Source organism: Fringilla coelebs (assembly GCF_963513975.1).
Source record: "Fringilla coelebs genome assembly, chromosome: 2".
In the NCBI taxonomy this organism is placed as follows: Eukaryota; Metazoa; Chordata; class Aves; order Passeriformes; family Fringillidae; genus Fringilla; species Fringilla coelebs.
Window position 1 is genome coordinate 16,148,920 of NC_140029.1, and position 20,704 is coordinate 16,169,623.

At 36.8% G+C, this 20,704-nt stretch overlaps 1 protein-coding gene across 1 annotated transcript in view; it reads left to right on the forward strand.

Annotated features, from left to right (window-relative positions):
* Positions 1-20,704, forward strand: part of MAP3K15 (mitogen-activated protein kinase kinase kinase 15) — an 80,689-nt gene that overhangs the window by 41,230 nt on the left and 18,755 nt on the right. The window contains exons 7-15 of the mRNA XM_084201243.1: positions 289-395; positions 8,551-8,721; positions 9,582-9,694; positions 10,677-10,836; positions 11,448-11,598; positions 11,996-12,103; positions 13,441-13,490; positions 16,490-16,585; positions 18,004-18,091. Coding sequence (XP_084057369.1) covers positions 289-395; positions 8,551-8,721; positions 9,582-9,694; positions 10,677-10,836; positions 11,448-11,598; positions 11,996-12,103; positions 13,441-13,490; positions 16,490-16,585; positions 18,004-18,091 — 1,044 coding nt within the window. The remainder of the gene's footprint in view (positions 1-288; positions 396-8,550; positions 8,722-9,581; positions 9,695-10,676; positions 10,837-11,447; positions 11,599-11,995; positions 12,104-13,440; positions 13,491-16,489; positions 16,586-18,003; positions 18,092-20,704) is intronic.

The window sequence follows — 20,704 nt, forward strand, 5'->3', positions numbered from 1 at the left end:
CCAGATTTTGTCATCTCTTCTTCTGGTGCTGGGAGAGTAATTGATCACACTGGCTACAGGGATTCGGTAGTTTGGGCATTGTGGTGACGAAGACACAGGCACTGACATGGGTAGACAAAATCCCTGTGTGTTCCTCCAAAGGCTTTGTGGCTGTTTCTCTTAGGAGCAGTCACCTGAGAAGCTGTGATACAGTACATGTGATCATGATTCGTTTTAGCTTAGTGATGCTTTCCTCCTTTCAGTTCATTCTCCTTCAATCCTTTTTATTGTTTTTCAATTTCTTGCCAGGACTATGATGCTATGGTGAAGCTGGTAGAAACACTGGAAATGCTTCCTACCTGTGACCTGGCTGATCAACACAACATCAAGTTCCATTATGCTTTTGCATTGAATCGGTAAGGGTGATTGATTGATTGAAGTTGTTTCATTTTCGTGCTGTTCCATATGGGCTTATATGTAAATTTATAGTGCAGATAGTATCAAATTCCCTTCCCTTTCTGCACACATTCATCACAGTCATCTCTCCCTAATGCCATACTTAGTGTGCACCGGGACAGTTTGTAACTTTTGAAATTTGTTGTTTTCCAACAACCATTGTTTTGTCAACACTAGGGGAGAGTGGATCTGTTCCAAAGGCCGCCTGAGTAGCTGCAGAACACTCCAGTGACACCAAGGGGTTCTTGGTCAATCTGAGATTGTTTAATTTGAGTCACTGATTATTCTGAATGTCTTCAAATGTTTAGTGTGATAGAGTTATGAGTGATTTATTAAAGTAAGAGGTAAAAAGCACTGCTTGATCCACGAATACACATTCATGATAGAATTTCCTTGGAAGGCTGGATGGTCATCAGGACCTGTAGGCACATCATAACTTCAGGAAACACTGAAATATTATTAAACTCTTCTAGTTAGGTACAGACTTTTGTAGTACCTATGTATAATAATTACTCTGTTTCTAAAGAATTTATGTTAAGATTGTCAGAGAAAATAGATCTTATGCAAATGAAATCCCATGTAATAGTAAAAGTAACTGGCTAGATGCAATCCACATACTATTAAGGATTGTGACCTAGCTAACTAAAGCTAAACTAAATTAGCTAGCTGATTGTGAATTAGCTAAGTAAAAATCAGCATTGGACAACATCAGGATGGCATAAATCAAAGAGATTAAGAACTTCATAATAGATCTGGAAATGCAGTTCTTATGGCATTTTCTGGAAAATGGTAATAAATCTGGTCCTATCTGACTGTTAAATCAGACACAAGAGTAAGCACTAAACTATTGCTCATAAAAATACTGCATATGGATTTAGCCCTATTTTCAAAACTTATAAAAATTATTTCAGGAATTTGACTCAAAATGTTTAAATTTGCCAGTAAGAATAATGCTAGAATCATGTTTTGTCCTTAGGTAATGTCTTAATATAATCAGTTTTTAAAACTTTTTCATTTAGATGTGCATAACAAAATTGGCAAGCTCCTTTACTGTCTTGGTCTTCAAATTCTTTGTATTTTGAGCAGCATGTGAAATCCCTGCCATTAAATCTTCTGTTTTGACAATGCCAATAGCACCCTGGTAAGACAAGATTAAATTAATTGGTCATGAACTTGCTTTGCCTGTCAACAGCTTTCATTAAAATGATTATTAGCCCAATCCAGCATGATGCTCCTTGTTTTCTTTTGGGAACTATTTAAGCATTTCTATAGAAAAGTTTTTTCATAGGTAAGAGTGCAGAATTTAGCTTCTACAGATGTTTTTGCCTTCTTCAAACAAAATAATGGACAAAACTCAAAACATGAGACCTAAACATTTTTTAGCAAGTCCACTTAGTTCAAAATGACCCCTAAAACGTTGCCTTTAGCATCTTTCTTGCATTAAATTTTTGAATCCCTAATTTTGTCTTTTAAAATCAAATTATTTTTAGTGATTTCTATCAGAAGCTATCTTTAAAATAAAGAACTATATTTTCAGTTCATATTCTGTTAATTTCAGCATACAGAACAGTATTAATCTTGATAAGTACAGCTGATTGAGCCCACCAAGAAAACAATACGTCATATGCAAAACAGAATTAACAGCTGTAAGAATATCTGACCCTGCAGAATGTTAATGTGTGCCTAATTTCATTAAAAAGTATACTAGAACTGTGATCTAGAGAGAGTAATTAGTTTATTTCCTCTTGGGCTCTGTAACTGAGTTCTCCTGGCCGTTAGTGTCACTTGCATTGTCAAGTCAGAGTTTCTCTTGTGCTGCACAGGGCCAGCACCATGGCAGGAGGGGCTGCAGGGCTGGTTCTGGGCACCTCAGGGCTCTGCTGCTTCAGCAGCTGGGCACAAGCCCATCCTGAATCACAGCTGTGTGTGGGTCCAGGTTAACAAGTAGTGCTAAGGCAAGGGACAGCAATGTTTCACTTTAGATTCTGTGCCATTCCAGCCTAGCTACTGTCCTTTGCCTCAGAACCAGCCTGGGTCTGACCTGGTTTGGATCATAAGCAAAGCAGGCCTGGGCCTCACTGATGGGTACTGAGCAGACAAGTACTAGGACACTCACTGTTATATGTGGGGCAGGCAGACACCTCCATGCTGATTTCTGGAACCCTGATTCATGTGGCAGGGGGCTAACCACAACCCCTCTCCTAGATTTCTGTCTTCCTCTCTGGCTGCCTGAGAGCATCTTGGATTTGTCATCTCTCATGCCTGTTATCAGAGGCTAACAATGGATGTTGGCAATGGCAGGCTTGTGCTTGTTTCTGAGCCTGGGTTATCTGAATACTTCACTGTCCTTGGGTGATGGAGCAAAGGACTGTTGCTTTTCCAGTGTCTTAAGCTAAATGATTTGGATGTAACATAGGAACAGAGCAGACAGTGCTCCCTTCTATACAGACACAGGCTGGTTTAAGACATTGTTCCTTGCTGCCTCCTAGCTGAGATGGAAGTCTAATTGTATCTTAATTTAGACATCTTTAGGTATAAGTTCAGTCCAAATGTGCAGCATGAGTATTTTCAATATTTGTATTCATAGCTGTGGTATGAAGTAAGATGCTGTGCAGTTGAGGACTGAGCGTTCCAGATGTGGATGGCTGTTTGTTTCAGTCCACAGTACACCTTTCCTGGGAGGCAGGCAATGTGTAAGGACAATTTTCTAATTGGTCTTATTTACCAGAGCTGGAGTTATAATGTCCTGGAAACTTGCAAAGAGGCCCAAGGGTATGCCAAATTTTGTTCAAAACTGAGTAGACTTCAAAACCAAACCTAGTCCTGGCATGAGGCCAGAACTGTGAAAATTTTAGTCTCTTTCCAGAGCACTTTTATCTTCCTTTATATTAAAGATGAGGACAGCTGCAGTGACTGTTATTTAACTCAGCATGCTGTGTTTTAACGAGCAACATATTCCAGTACCATAATAAAAGAAGGCAATTAACAAGTGAAGGGTGTAATAGGGTGCAAATAGAAAATCACTAGTAATTGTGAATAATACTAGTAATTGTGAATAATAGTAGCCACAGAAAATTGTTTCCATTGTTAAGCACTGGGGTATTTAAAATGTTCTGTTCTGTGATTACTCAGATTTACTAAAAAAACATGTTGTGGGCCTCCTCCTTTTATATGCCTGGCTTTCAGGAGGTACCTGAAGTGTATATGAGGGAGGGAAAAAAGCTAGTTTTTTTCTTTGTCATATCTGTCTGGAGGCTTGCAAATTTAGTTCTTGTCAAAGCCTAATTTAGGGTCTTGTTTTCCTCATTCACTGTTTCAAATGTTGAAGATTCTACAAGCAAATTGCATCCTCAGTGAAATGTATCTTACCTCAAAAATTAGTTTCTGTTTTTAAGTGAGAATGCAAGTGTAATAACTATAATTAAAATGAGTTCTCATATTTCTTAATAATTAAGATTTTTTAAAAATGTTTTTGCTGTCATTAAGACATGAAATGAAAAGGAAAACAAATATGTATTCCCTTGAGAAAATACTTTCCATTAATACAAGAGGTTTTTGTCATATATAGTCTTCTCCATGTAGCTAGATGGAAGCAAACCATACAGGGGAAGATGCGAACAAAAAGCTGAGGAAAAAAAAGATTACACTACCTGTTACCAACAGAGTGAGCTAATTCCTGTCCCAGTGAAATACATGTTGTTCCTGCTGACTTTGTTGGGCAAAAGCCTGGTTCACTGAGTGTAGTTCTGGCTCTGTAACCATGCCAGTTCTTTAAAGCTGGTAAAAAGTCTGTAAAACAGGAAATTTTTTTTGGTTTAGGAATATTTAAAACCAGGTCTCCTTATAAAGACTAGAGTTTAGAGAAGGATTCACCATCAAGCGGATGGATTTGGAAGCAAGATAGGAGCTATGATATCAAAGAGAAAGGGGAAAACCTACTTTTTTTTTTTTTTTTTTTTTTTTTACTGTGTGTTCCAGGTGTTATTCCAGGTGAGATGCTGTGATAGGAGTTTGTTGCCCTACAGAATAATTCAGGGAGGTAAAGGAGGAGTGGATAGTTGGATAAGACAGGGAGACAGATGCAAGAGGCTTGTGTAGATCAGGGAAGTGAGAAGACTGCTTCTGTGCTTCAAGAAACCTGTTAGGGTCAGCAGACAAATAAACCACATGGCAAAACTGCTGTGAGCAAACTAGCAAATTGGCAAGTGAATCAGCCAGCAGTTTCTGGAGGATTTGGTTTTGCTGTCAGGCAAAACCAAACTGGCAGCAGAACACTGGCACAAATTTAGAGGAAGTGATTAGAGGCTATAAAGGTGTCCAGCAGGACAACTTTTGTTTTAAGAAAAAGAATTCCTATGTAGCCATTTCTGTCTGAAAAACCTTAGTTTATTGAAGATTTCTTCATATAGAAATGATTCTGTGTCATTGATCATTCCCTCCATTTGAATTTTTTTTCCCCTAATCCTAATAGTTCAGTTTCCTTTTTAAATAAAGCTTAAAACTGTGCACAGTACTGACGACTAATGTGCTGGGTATTTGTAAAAGACATCATGATTTTTCATGTTTAATTTTTATTCCTTGTTCATTTCCTTTTGATTCCTAGCACTCTGCTTGGGAAGACTTGGCAGTGTTTTATTGGGCACTGGGATATTTTCATAATTGCCCTAGTTTTTGGAAGTAACTCACAGATCTCTTTCTTAACTGGCAGCAGTTTCTGCTGCTGTCATGTTCAGATAATGTAGATTCGTTTTCTCTGGTTTCTCTGCAAGTTCTCACAAGGTACCAGTTGCAGTAAGAGGACTAAAATGAGCTAACAAAGAAACCAGTAAGAAAAAAAAAAAAAAGTAGTTTTATGAAACACTTTCCAAGGCCTGTGGGGTGTTTTAATATAGTTTCTAAATAAATTGTAGCAGTACTCTCTTTTCTTACCTCATTGGCCATTAAAACTATATTTTGAAAGAATTTTCAAATTTGTGAGTAGTGATTCTAAAAACTGTGCCCCCTAAACACCAGAAAAATATGAAAGATAGCTTATATTTTCACTGGGTGTGTATGCAAGCTTCTTTAAGGTAGGACATATCTTCTTCCAGATGTGAAGAGTTTAACAGAGTGTGTGTTGAAGAGCACCATTGAAAAATGCCTATTTCAAAATTCTGTTTCATTCCTAAAGCTGACTTGTTTGTGTGATGTCCTGAGGGACATTTGTATTTCAGTGCAAGGTGATCTGTAAGCACCAAGGAGCAGTAAAATAACCTGATAGGGTCATTTCTGTAGCAGCCTCTTGAGATTCTGCTCTGGCTTATAAAACTTCATATTCAGGGGATATACTTTGCAAATTTCACCTGGTGTACCAAGTTAATCCATAAAGAGAACGTTTTCTGCCTTCCTTCTCATGCCTGTCCATCATATACAGTATTTCAGCTTTCCCTGTTCAGGGAGTCTGTGGCATCTCCATCCTTGGAGGTTTAATAGATTCAGCTTTTCAGACACAGCCAAGGTTGCCATGGTCTAGTGCTGGGCCGTGGACCTACTGTGAGAGGGGGATTCTATTAGATGACCTCCAGCAGTATTTATTACATGGTTTTTTGTGATTTATTCTAGTGTGGCTCTAAATGGGGGCTGGGGAGCATGGGGAAGCTAACATAGTTGAGATTGGTTTAAAAAAGGAATTTAAGTCAGTGCTAAGCCTTAAGGGTGTAAGGCTCTACTCTATTGATAATACCACAGATCTGTTTCAAGGCACCTTGAAACAAATTGTGAGCTGTCAGGCATGCAGACCTGACAAAGTGTGGGGTCTGAAATAAGAAATGAAAATCTGTCTTGGTCAAGCTTAACAGGTTCTGCATATTATCCAACAGGATATTTTCATACTGACTTCAAAGAACTTGATTGGAGCTTATATGATCTTTCAGGTTGTTTGGGTTTTTTTCTTTGTTGGCCCCCTCTTTTTAGGGCTTTAGAAGCTGATAACTTCCTAAATTTCTAAATTATTATAATTGGTGTATGGGTTTTGTATTATCCAGTGGGAATTGAATTCTGCTGCAGTGACAAACAGGGTCTAATATAAAGATACCTAAACTGATTACTGTTTAATTATGTCCTGTTAGATAAGTGCATACTTGTCACGTGCTAAATTTTGTTGAATTTAATTATTTTTAACAATAATTTTTTTCCTTACAAGAGAGAGGACTCTTTCATCTTAAGTTCTCTAGTACAGTGTTTATTTAGGGCTTGGTCCTTTGTAACGATCTCCTAGTGTTGTATTTGGTGCGTACAGGTTCATCCTTTGATGGCCAGAAATGTTAATTTGCACAATATCCCGTTTTAAGCAGTGTCTTGATTTGTTCATTGTATTTTTTCTTTAGTTATGCTTTTTTCAATCAGTACCTAATACCTCTTTATATCAACATTAATAAATAACCTATTTCGCAGAAGGCAAACTTGAGTCAAGTCTGGGAAAGCAGTGTTTTTTAGATTTTCTGTTTCCATGCTAAAGTGGAATATTAGGTTTTTTGTGTTTTCAGGAAGAGCTCAGAACACATGCCAACTTCTGTGGTCACAGTATACAATACCAGGGAACTACTGGACTTGAATATCAGGGCTCAATTTTGTTCTAAGCTCTGTTTACTCAATTTTCTGTGCTTTAATGTTAACAACAGTGCAACTTGCGTACTCCTAGTGAAAGAATCTGGTTTGACCAGAAGAGGTTTGGTTAGAGCATGCTGACCTGGGCAATGGATTTACCCCCACAGTTTTTACCTCCTGTTTATTTCTTGTCAAACTGAAAAAAGATACCAACTTTCTCCTTGTGTGCTTATTAGAGAAGACCAGTGTTTATTTCAGAGCAGTTAATCTGAAGAAAAAATGCTTTAAAAATATTCAAGTACTTGCTGTGAAAGTTTATGCTCTGCCAGTGACATCAAAGGCAGGATAAAGCCTTCACAACCAGCTACAAAGCTGTTTAATCTTATTAGATGTTCCCCATCACCTAACATGCACAGAAGCGTGAATTTTGCTACAGATGTGCTGTTACTGGTCTTATTGCATCACCTAAGGAACAGAGCCCCTTTACAGTAAATATTAATCCTTTTGGGGCATGCAAGTAGTACATTTACCAGAAACCATTATCTGCTGCTGGTATTGCTGACAAAGTAGTCATAGTCCTTGTAGGCCTGTTCATGGGTACATAGGTGGGGATTGGAAAATTTTAAACAGTTCTGAAAAGGGGTTGGTAAATATTTTAAATCTCTCTGGTGATGAAAAAAATGTTGAAGAGGCTATGAAACTCTTCAGCTGTGTTTGCATTAGTCTTGCAAATAGACATTGTTGTTTGTTCTAAGTTATTTTTTTGCAGTGAATATTGAGTTGTGAACGTAGAAAAACAGCAAGGTAAATGGAGGCCAAAATTCTGACTGTTTAATAGTAATAAGGAATGGAAATGTTATTTAATCACTGTTTTCTTATTAACACAATTGTTAAATGTTTGTCAAAACATGAAGTATGACAGCTGTTTCTTTTCCAAGTCCTTTTGTAATCTGAAGAATTTTATTTAAGAAATATAGTTCAGTTTCACCCTTCTATTCCTGTTAGAGTTGAAAGGCTCCATATTGAGCTCTGTCATTCTTTTGGATAAGATTGGATTGACCTGGCTTCTCCTACAATTAGTTGCTATTTCCTGGTATTGTTTCTGAATCCTCTGGATTCAAGATTACAAATCTTGGACATAGCTGAATGATCTGTCGCATTGAATGCTGAAAATGGCCATTTTTGTTAAGTGTTGTCAGGAATGAACCCTAAACAGGCACTTTTTTCTCATTGCAGGATGTTAAGGGTGCGCTTGTGTACACAGGAAGGAATCAAAATAGATGGCACATTTTTGTCAAAGAGGAGTTCTGGGTTTGCATCAGTTCTTATGTGAGCTACACACAGAGACCAATGACAGGAGAGTGAATTTGGGTTTTATCAGTGAACCAACAATCATGCATCAGTCTAAATAAAGTCAAGTGTGTGTATGATGGATGGATTGTGGGATAGATGAGGGATACTGTTCTCCCATCTTGCAGTTACTGTTTCAGGTCTGAACTCATTTATATTATTCTCTGTATTTGATTTCAGAAGAAATAATGCAGGTGACAGAGAGAAGGCACTACAAGTTATGCTTCAAGTCCTGCAGACATGTGATCACCCTGCTCCAGACATGTTTTGTTTATGTGGAAGGATCTACAAGGATATGTTTCTTGATTCTGACTGTAAAGATACCAATAGTCGAGATCATTCCATTGAATGGTAACAGAACAAAAAAAGCAACACCAAAAAAATCTGTTTAAAAGCATTTTCAGACTTTTACCTTTGGAATATGAAAAGCAGGGCTATAATAATTAGAAGATCAGCTGTTCTACTTATCTCTGTTTTTCAGGGTCCTGTTTGAATAAGTGGTTTACTGAGCATCAGATCTTTGTACATGTATTTCCTTGCTTCTCTTTATAAACTCTCCTGGAAATTGAATGATGCGTTTTTTTGGGAGGGATGATGACTAACCTGTGTCTTTGTTGAGGAAATAGATAATTATTGTGTCTTAAGGCCAAAATGAAATACAAGAGAGATCATGGAGTTATGTTAGTCCTCTGTGCAAGGATGGTTTCCATGCTAGATCCCCAGGAAATGCAATGGTCTACTGTATATAAGGAAAAACAGTGACAAACTGTGTTATAAATTTTCTTTAGACATTAAGGCATACATATGCATGCAGGCTCTCACTGACATACTGTTCATATAGATATGTCTGTATAATCATACTGCTGACTACAATAATTTTAGCAATGTGGGTTTGAACTGTAATTGTGCAATATTCTTCCCCACCCCCTCTTTTCCCCACCATGCAACATGGGTGGGTAGCAGTGAACTTGGAAGCTTCAGGTGGATCTCTTGATCCTGCACCAGCTAGTGGCGGGCATTCAGCCTGTGTCAGCTGTGTCTCAGTTACCTTTAATGAATATGAAGCTTTAAAACAAAGGCTTTGGGGCCATTGGTGCCAACTAGCCATATAATCCTTACAGTAAATCAAGAGCTTAAAATACCTACCAAAACTTCGCAATATTTCAGTTCTTCTAAACAATGAGATGTGAGTTCTTGACTCTTCTCTGCAGGTATCGCAAAGGATTTGAACTCCAGCCAACTCTCTATTCTGGAATTAACCTTGCAGTTTTGCTGCTTGTTGCAGGACAACAGTTTGAAAGCTCAATGGAACTGAGAAAAATAGGTAAATAGCCACACACAATGCCACAGACAGGTTTTCTGCCTCTCTCCCTATGAAGAAAACAAAATACTTACAGTGATGGGTTGCATAGACACAAGGGTGGGGTGGTTCAGGCTTTTTCGTGGTGGGTCCTGGGTGGCAGCCTAAAGCACAGGGATATCAATGGCACATTTTCCTTCTGGCTCCCTTGGAGCAGCTTTCTCGTATAATGGCCCATCTAAAGGGCCCCAGAGACTGGAGAAAAAGAAAGGACCAACTTCAGCACCATATGTAAACTGCCTTTACTGCACCACAGAGGTTATCCCTGCAGAACCAACAGGGCACAAAAAGAGGAAGAGACAGTGTGGCCCAGTTCTCCTCAGGAATGCCAGGAAAGGGTTTCTGTTGTCAACGAGTTGAGAGATCCACAAGGAGTTACTTGTTGTCTACTTAGAGTCAGTCACATCTTCCCTGTATGTGCTAACTAAAACACATTGCTTTACATTTACAAAGAAATCTCATAATAGAAACAGATATGCAGATCTTACTAGGGAGATGATAGTTGAACATTATATTTGGAATCTGGTCTTGCCTGAAATGCATATTTGAGCCTTAAATGTTAAGAGTGCAAAAGTGACTTTAAATCATTCCTCTGACCCTGCTCTGTGGTGGACTTTTGTGAACTTTAGCCGTGGATCTCTTGCAGTAAGTGCAGATGAGGACACAGATTTGTGCATCTTACACTGAGGATCAGGAGGTAGATAGCCCAGACAGGAAGTTAAAGGGTTTTCAGCCCTTCACAGGAGTCTGGAGTGTTGTAGGAGTTCTGTACTGGAGGTATGATTTGCCGATCCTGCAATGTGCAATGTAATTTTCTGGGGAAGACTTACCCCTCTTTATTTTAATCAAGTCTTAAATTAGTCTTTTACTGAGTAACTAACCAGTAAAAAACACAAAAGAGTGTTTTACTGATAGAAAATTGTGGTTTCCAATTGAAATTTTACAGGTGTACGGTTAAACAGTTTATTGGGAAGAAAAGGAAGCCTAGAAAAAATGAACAATTACTGGGATGTGGGACAGTTCTTCAGTGTGAGCATGCTGGCAAATGATGTTGGTAAAGCAGTACAAGCAGCAGAGAAGCTTTTCAAGCTGAAACCTCCAGTGTGGTATGTGGTAGAAGGCTGTTGCTCAAGTATTAAGCTGTGGGGAAATACACAAATTAAAAAAATCTTGCAGTCACATGGATAACTTAACTGGATTTTTCCATCTTAGATTGTTTGCAACTCAGACTTTATGCTCTGTTCTTTTATTATGAGAAGGAAGAGGGAAGGTGAAAAATTAAATTAACTAACATTGTCAGATTATATCCCATTGAAGCACGTATTTTATGAGAAAGAATTTGGATATTAGTAATGACTCCTTGTGAAGCAATTGTGAAAAATTGTGAATCCCATTGTTTTCAGAGTTAAGGTAGCTGCTGCTTCCCTCCATCATCTTGTAGTTCATCATATCCTGTCTAATCCCCATGTAACTGCTTGTGTAGCTATACCCATTTGCAAAAAGCTATTGTTCATAAACATCCATGTGAGTTTATGATTCAAGGCTTTGTCTAAACTTACTATTCTTTCCAGAAATCTGTAAAAATCAACATTACCATTTCCATTGTGGTAGCTTTTGAAACACATTTCATTTTGGGTGTCTAAGTCAGTGAAGTGCATTTAGAATCTGGTTGAATTTTGTTTTCTCTCTGTTAACTCACTAATTCAATACATTCTAGGTACTTGAAATCATTAGTTCAGAATCTGATATTAATTCAGCGTTTCAAGAAACTCACCATAGAACATTCTCCTAAACAAGAAAGACTGACTTTCTGGCTAGATATAATTTTTGAGGCAACGAAAGACACAACTAATGGACTGAGATTTCCAGTAAGATGTTATGTCCAAACAAGTTTTGTATGTTTTATGTTTCTGGATAGGATATTACAAGAATTGGAAGACTCTAAACATAATACTTAAAAATTTAACTGCATGTTGTTTCACTGCATGAACCAAACCCCTGTACTTTCTTAATCTTTATGCTATAAAAAAATTAACCCACCAAACTAAAAGCATTCTAAGAAATACTTGTAAGTCTCCTATAACAAATTTTAATACTGCTATTCTGTTGTTCATAAGAACACAAACTTTTCCTGCCTAGTCTTGGCCTCCTGTCTCCCTTGAAAATTTTTTAGGTCTTACTTCAAAATTACCTTTTGTCTATATCTGAAGATACTGTAGTGTATTAGCTACTGGTTTATTAAGGAAGAATGTTCTCTGTCTTCAGGTTTTGGTGATAGAACCAACTAAAGTCTACCAGCCTGCCTATGTTTCGATCAACAGTGAAGCAGATGAGAGCTCTCTGTCTTTGTGGCATGTCTCTCCCCCTGAAATGGTAAAAGTGTCAGCAAGTTTGTTAAATGTACTGATTAATTTTACATAAAGTAATTTTTTACATGTAGACTTTGGAGCACTTTACAATAATTTTAAATTTGCTACATTTCTGTGAAGCCCAAGCCTCAGCATCTCTTGTGGAGATGCAAAAGTTGACATTTTACACAGAAAGTAAAAGGAGTGACTGTGATTAGAAATCAAATGGTTCTGATGTCATTCAGATTCAACCTTTCTTGACCATGTCTCTTAGAAGTGCGTGGATTATTTGGTCTGCTCATTATATTTCTCATTAGAATTCTGTGATTTTAATTAAGGTGCAGGTCAAAGATTAAAAGTAAAGATAAAGCCCAGAATTGTGTTCAATGTCTCAGGCATTTTAAATTTTTACAACTGTAATATTTGAAACTAGAAAAAATGGCCTGTGACAAGTAAGTGTCAAGAAATGAAATATTTAGTGTCTTGGATTATTGGATTAAGAAACGAGTAGGCGCAGTTATGGACAGTGTCAGCTCTTAAAAGTGAGAAATAATTTCAGTTTCACATTGAAAGACTTGAAATCTGCAATGTATTTTGCCACACTTTCTTAGCATTAGAACAATATAGATGTGGAATGGACCAAAGCATAGAGACAAAGTGTAAAAGAAGCCTGTTGGAGGAGGACAAGACAATGTAATTACCTGGATCTGTGAACAATTTTTCCTGTACATTTTTCTACTTCACTGTTTCAGGTGAATGTGTCTGATACAACTTTGCTTTGTGGAACAAATTTTTGGTGCATATCTGACATTGCTAAAAAAAATCCAGCTCATAGCTATAATTAGATTTATGGAGGGCTGCAGTCCTAGACACAGGCTGTCCTTCCTCTGTTTTGCCCCCAGTGTGTTCCCTGGGCCAAAGGTGTTGGCTCAAACCTCTTAGGGAGACTGCTGAATTTGCCTTTCCCTTTGAGCATAGATAAGAGTAGGACATAGTCTGCTCCATGTTTAATGTGAAATGTAGATGTATTGCACCAAAACATAATTTTTGGTAAATTGTGCTGCACAGCTTATTCTTCAAGTTGAATTTACATGAGGAAATGTGGCCTTTGCTTCTACCCTGTGCCATTTATATTCCTTTTTTCCTCAAAATGAAGTAAAATAGCAATATATGTATAAGTTATTTATCCAGGTATTAATCTTACTTCAAGATACGGGAGCGGGGGGGGAAGAAATAAAGAGTGAGAGAAAGAAGGAAAGAGAATGATGTTGGAAAGCCTTTCTTTTGCTTACCATGCTGTGACTTTGTTTTCAATATTAAGTCATGAAACTGTGGTTGATTTTATCCCTTTGTTCTTTACAGAAACAGATTCATGAATGGAATTTTACAGCTTCTTCCATTAGGGGAATAAGGTTGGTATGTCAGTAAACAGTTCAGTGTCTTTTTGTGTGTGTTTTATATTTCCCATAAGTTCAAAATCTGGATTTTACCTTAAATCTCTCTCTTTCAGTGGCTTGTTATAAAAGCTTGTTCTGTCCAGCTTGCCTTGAAATGTCACAGAAGAGTTTGCCTTTCCATGCACTGGCAGAGCTGTACATTTCTCATAGGAACGCTCAGATCTGAGAGGGTTATTGGGTGTCTGTGTTCTCTGGTAGACTTTTTTGTTTTCCATTATGTAACTGATTTTTGTATTTTTTTTAATGTTTCACTGGAGTTATTGCCATCTATGCATTTAAAAACATGGAGGACAGAAGGAAAGAAGAGCCCTTAGTGCTTTTTGCTTGCTTCCATAAGTGAAAGAAGACTTTGTTTATTTAAATAAAGGAAACCATAGTATCTGTTTTCTGTTTGGAATTCAGAAATGCTTCTGATATAGCTTTATTTAAATACTTGCTAGCTAAAACTTGAATTATTAGAGAACTAACAAATGAGGCATAAATGTAGTTTTTGCTAAGGACAGAAAATAATGCTTAAGCTGTAAGTAGACTACTAGTAGAGTTTATCAAGCACTAACCTTTAAATAGTTCAGACAGTTCCATTTTGTGATGGTTAGATCGATGAAAACTAGTCACAAGTAAATGGGTCAAAATATTAGTACCAAAAAAGATCAGAATATTATATAGAAAGAAGACGGTTGTTCTGAGAACTGAAAGGATAGAAAATATTCACATTTGGTGTTAATAATTGCAAAATGCATGACTACATTTAGAAAGTAGATTATGTACGTTAAGTTGGGCTGCTTTGCTGCCAGAAGGGTGAGAGACAGAACACTAGGAGAGGAAAAAAATTAAACTTACCTCTTCTCTGAATTATGCAGACTGCAGCTAAGAACCAGAGGAACTGGTAGTTCAGGGAACAGTATGGGGAACACCAGGTGGGCTTTTGCCTTCTCTCTGAGCTCCTGAGTCTCTACACTGGATCTGGCCTTTCTGGGGACATAAATGGCTGTTGTCTGGGGCCACTTGTGTGACTGCATAAGCTTAAGTGCTTGACAAACCTGATTCAAGAGCAAGAAGAAATTCAAAGACCTAATGGGTTCTGTAGTTCTGAAAGGAGAGGGCTTCTAGGCTTTGGTCTTGACTAAAAGTGCCTAAAGTTTTAGGTCCTAGGTTTGCCTTCCCTGAACTTGTGTAATTTGCCTAAGCAAGTAAGCTCAGTGAAGAAGTATTTCTCTGACTAATATGAGAGGTGGTTGAAAACCTGAAACTGTGGATTTGAACATAAATTCTATCACAACTTCAGTCTTTTCTTCTAAAAAAAAGAGCAGGCTTTGGTGTAAATGAATTTTACATGGTATTTTATTCTGTTACTCCAATGCAATGTGAATTACTGAAGTCTGTGGAACTGATTGAGAGTAATTCAGCATAAAGTTTCTGTACCACATTAATTACCTTCAGTCAATACAATGCGCAGAAATTAATCTTTGAGAAAGATAACTTTAATCAAAAGAAAGAAAGCAATTAATTTCATTTGCTTTGATTTCTAATCATTACTGAGTGATTAAAAAATTCACTGTATTACAAAGTTCAAAGAGGCAATCTTTTTTAAATTTATTGGAGTTAGATGTTTGCTTTGTATGTGACAACTTTAAATTACTATCCTTTTGAAATTGCGTTCCTTTAAAAAAAAATTGTAGTCTCATTTAAAATACATTCTATCAAAACTCCTTAGCTGTATTTATACTAACCAGTTCATTTTATATACCCCATAAATGAAAATGTTTATAATGTAGTACTGTTACTTAGGTAATGTCTTGACTGTCCTGTATTTGCCCCTGGAAGAATCACCTTGCTTTGTCTCTTAGTTCTCAAGTCTGACTTGTGCTTGTCTGACTTGTTAGACTGGAAATTGCTCTACTAAATTAAACTAAAGAATGGCATAGTTATTATTTTCACATATTTCTAGAAAAGTTTTCAGGCAAAATTTGGATTTTTTTGAACATTTTCGAGGTAGCCCTTAATGGTGCTTCAACAGGCAACATCAACTGGTCATGTAACATGGGGCAACTTTGCTTAAGTGTGCTGTCATGTATTTTAGTAACTGGCTCAGCAGAAGATACGCAAAGTAGAAGAGTTTAACTGAGCCGGTCAGGCAAGAATCTAAGAAATTTTGTTAACTTAAGGCACAAAAATACCTTAAGGAGCCTAACAATTTGGGATTATGTAGCAAAATACTTCAGTGCAAATGGTTGGCATAAGAGGTTAATTCTTAGATTTATTTTCATATTGATACTGTGTTTTATGGCATTTCGCTTTTTGCTTCAGTGCATTTATATGGGATATATATGACACTGGCACAACACAATATGCAATAAATAATCTCTTTTTCAGAATTATTGCTGCAATTTGGAGTGGATATTGGTCATCCCAAAACTTGTTTATCAGTTTAAGGCCATAAAAAGTATAGCCCGAGAAGGATCTGTTATACTGTTGGTATTTCTCAGTTCAGGTTTTTTTGTAGAAGCAATGGAATTATAAAAACCTGAAGTACTTTTCAGTCTTTAAGGAAGGGTTTTCTGGATAGCTAAATTAGTGTCACAGCAATTCACTTTCCATTGAGGTGGCATCAAGTACCAAGGAGTCTGATGGAATTGTGTAAAAGCAGAAGTGGAGGTGAACAACAAACCAACCTCAATACACGTCAGTATTTTACAAAGTAAGCAGCAGCTTATTTATCACAATGGAAATAGGATCATAGAATATATAAATAAGCTAAAAACTTCTAGTTATAAGGAAAATATATATAATTACATACTGCTTCTCTGAGGTAATTAACTGTGAAAACTATATTTCTTAAGTGTTCATAATTAACACTTTTTCCCCTATTAATAATTAATTAATTAACTCCTCGTTGCCCTATTTCTTACAATAGCTATATCCAAAATAACATTTTCCTAATGTGAATTTTACAGCATTTCCAAGTTTGATGAACGATGTTGTTTTCTTTATGTCCATGATAACTATGATGACTTTCAAATCTACTTTTCTACAGAAAACCAATGTAGTAGGTGAGTTCAGTTTGTGTGGGTGTTGCATGCCTCATCTATATCCTAAATAAAATAAGTTTCATAAAGATTGAAAACCAATATTTTTGCTTGAGAAACAGATTATTTATTTCTTCACTTACATTTTCTCAATGAAGAAGGAATATATACTCGGTGATGCTTAAGGTGATTAGAGCACCCATTAGACTTCTGTGTGATTCTAGTTAGTTTATCTACAAATCATTAAGTCTGAAAAAGGCTTAACCAGTTTAATCTAAATTACAGCTTCTATCTTATTTTTCTTATCTTGGCAATGTCATGTAAGGTGCTACATTGTTTCATGTTCCCTTTTGTGTCTGTTCAGTTTGATTTAAATAAGAGCATCTCAGCATAAGAAGAAATTCTAACTTACATTGTGTCAGAGATCCATATTACTGATTGTACCTGTAGTTAAATGTTTTGTGATGATCTGTTGTCTCTAAAAAGTAAGCAGGCTAACTGAATTTTAGGCCTAAATCTTTACAGACTAAATTCTGCCTTATGACTGGTAGTTGCAAATACACCTTCTGAATGATGTAAGAGGGAGTTGTTAATACCCTTAGGTTTTGGAGCATAATGGTATATTCACTATTACTTGCAATAATTACTACTTATGTATTACATGGAATAAACTCAGGATAAAGAAAATTATTAGCTTTGCAGAGTGCATTGCATAAAAGGTAGGAAACACTAAAATTAATGTTACCTCCTCAGCCTTAATTTGGCAGTGCAATTTGTGTGTCATGGCCACATTTTTCATGCCATATTCAGGGTGCTAGAGGAGTCAGTTCAAGAGATGTCTCTGTTATTTAATGAAAGAGATGTAAGAAATGAAATTATTATTTTCTAAAAATGTTTAAGTAATTGTTAACAATTTCTTACAGAATTTGGAAAAAAAATAATGGCTCAGGCAGGGAACTAAAGGAAAAAATGTTCTTGTACTTAAGTATCTCCACCCCAGAGAACTAGAAATTAGTTAAAACTCTGGTCTTCTAGCTACATTACTACTTTTATACTTTTAGCTTTCTGAATGCCTGACAAAAAGCTACAACATCTGATTTTCTGAAATACCGAGTAATCACACTTGCAGCCAAACATGTACTGAAAAATATTTGAGTTGAATCCACCAAGATTTTACTATGCAATTGCAATAAGAAGTAACTATCAGGTTCTGCTACAGCAAACACAATAATTTTATAAATAGTGAGGCTTTTCAGTTGTGTTTGATGTTCTTCATCATTAAAAATGGGAAAAATATGGAGAAAGTCAGTAATGAAAGCAAGCTGTGAACATTCTAGTCAGTTTATTAGATTGAAAGCAATGCCCAGCTTTCAAGAATCTGTTTAATCTGCTTCCAAAAGGGTATTCTTCTTTGATCTTGTGCTTTGTATTTCTTTTTTTAGATTCTGTGGTTTAGTGAAAGAAATTTTGTCTGATGCAGTTGGTAGTACTTTGGAAATAGAAGGAGAAATAGATGGAGACACATTAGAGGTATGTCAAGGATAAAAGATCTGAGAACTCTGAAACTTGTTCTGTCTTCCCTGCACTTTCATATTGGTAAAATAGAAAGATAAACAGCATTTAAACTCCTTAATTGTATATGCAATTTAAATTCTTTCAAAATTATTTGTACATGAGATTTGCATTCATTTGAAAAGACACTTTTTTAATGAAGTGGGTCTATTAACACTGTAAACTGCATAAATCCTTAATGAAATGTCTTACTGTGTTTGTATTCTCTTGTAAACAATGTATAGATAAGAATCAACTGTTACCAGCTGGCTCAAGTGGATAAAAAAGATAAAATATAAATAAATGCTAAGAAAAAGCCATTACAAAGGTACTTTAGTTTTTCTACCTGGTATTTGATACCATTACTACTCCAGGTAATTTCCTTTGACAGGCTTCTGTTCCAGAGATATTGTGGGTATCTAGGATCAGATTAATACACTGTACTTTTTTCTTATCACTGTAATATCCATGTCAGGAATCCAGTAGCTGTAGGCTTGCTTTCTAATTAGTACAGAGGGAAAAAAGGAAAAGCAACCCTTGGAAAGGTGAATCCATGTCTTCATAAGAGAACGTGACTCATAGCAGATGTCCACATTAAATACATAACCCTGTATTTATTATTCTTTTTATTTGTTTTGAAATCTGAAAAGCCACCATAGAAGGTAGGTTTAAGTTTTATTTGTGGACAAGCAAATTTAATCAATCAATTAATGAGCATGAAAACCCTCCTGTGGCTTGTTTGAGCTGGGCATCTTTCTGATTGTGTCTCATTCCAGCAATTCTCTTAGGCCGACCATTCAGAGCAGCCGTTCATGGTAGTGAGCTTTTGTAGGGCTTCAGGGGATGAAAAAGAAAATACAGAACTCTCTGCTGTACTGCTAAATGTAGTTTCATAAAGTGGGAAAGATGAGTTTTTGCACTGGGGTTTGGCCACAGAATTCTTTCCTCAAGCGGAAAGGACAAATCCGCACATCTGTTAAGCCCAGTTTAATACATCCATCTGTGGTCTTGACACAGCTTCAGGGCTCTGCCTTGGTACAGATAGGGTATTAACTATAGCTGCAGATCTTTATATTACATAATTATGTAGTCAGCTAATAGCAGGGCTATCTCCACACAACACAGTCTGTTCAGCTGTGTAACAGTCTCTCAGAGGATGTAAGCTCATTGTGGCTTGAGCCTTTTAAAAACTAAATTGAAAAAATCACTTGACAATGCATAGCAGGAAGCAATCCTGCATGAATGAATGACACATGGAGATGTGACTACAGAAGTTAATTTTACATCTTTGAGCTATATCATTCTACCTATCTTGAAGTTTTCACAGTTGTCACCTTGTACTTATTGTCTTAGTTTATGACAATGAAACAGAAATCAGGATTTCTGAAGGGGAGAAATAATTAGTTCAGTATATAAATGAAGAAAGACAATGCCTTCCTGCGGCTTGAGATCTTACATTTAAGTGACAATGAGAAAAATGCAGCTTTATGTGGTCTTGGTGGGTTCCACTAATACAGAGAAAACAGTTCTTACTGTTAATAAAACAGTTGTTTGTATTTGGGGAAGAGGAAGAAATAACCTCCTGCAAAGTCTGGGGCAAGAAAATCTGATTTCAGTCAGAATCCTTAAGAGCATTTTGTCACTAGGGGTTGTATATTTTATGTATATACTGCAGTCTGATTTTGCATCTAGCAAGTATTTTGAAGGAGTGTGAATGTTGCAGTTCCTTCAGCCTTGGGGTATTTACTTCCATGTATCGATAAGAAGAAGTTCCTATTACTTTAAGAATACCTGCTGTGCCCCAGTTGGATTATCTAGAGAACACTCTGCCTTACAGAAGGTCAGATATGAACACTTGTTTACTTGTACCTACTGGTTGGATTTCACAGCCAGTGGATCACTTATTCAGATTTTTGGCAACCAACAGTGGTTTATTCAATATTTGTAGCTGTTGGGACGAGAAGAGGCAAATGTAAAGTGACATCAAGTATATACAAGTCTATTAAACTGTCTACTAACTAGCACTGAACTCTAAGAACCAACAATTTTCATGTATCATGGGACCCAGACTGGAGAACATAGATTTCTCCACGGTAATTAAAGGGTTGGCTTAGGACCAGTGTGTTGCAGATGGGGTTGCTGTCAATCCTAAATTCTGCAATGTGACTGCTATCTTTTTTTTTGCACAGTTTTATGTCATATGATAGCTGTGAAAGCTGGATGTGCTCCTACCAAAGAACCTGGCAAGTTTTGCATATGGCGTTTTGGGTCAGTTATGCCTGTCGTGTAACGAGATTATGTTGTGAACTGTGAAGTGCTGAAATGTGGTAAATGGAGCTGTGCTAAAGCTGTGCTTGCTCCAATTTAGTTCCACTGAGCAGAATATGCTGTTAGGATAAGTGACAGACGGGTTTCCTCTAGCACATTCCATACAGCAGCATGAAACTTGCCATCTTTGCCGAGGTGAAGAGGGGGAGTGTGGATACTGCGGCAGCAGAGCTGCAATGGGAACCAGGAAGGCACATCAAAGAAATTCTCTAAGGCTGCATTCTGTGTCACAGAGTTACACTGGACAATGCAGAAAAAGTAGTC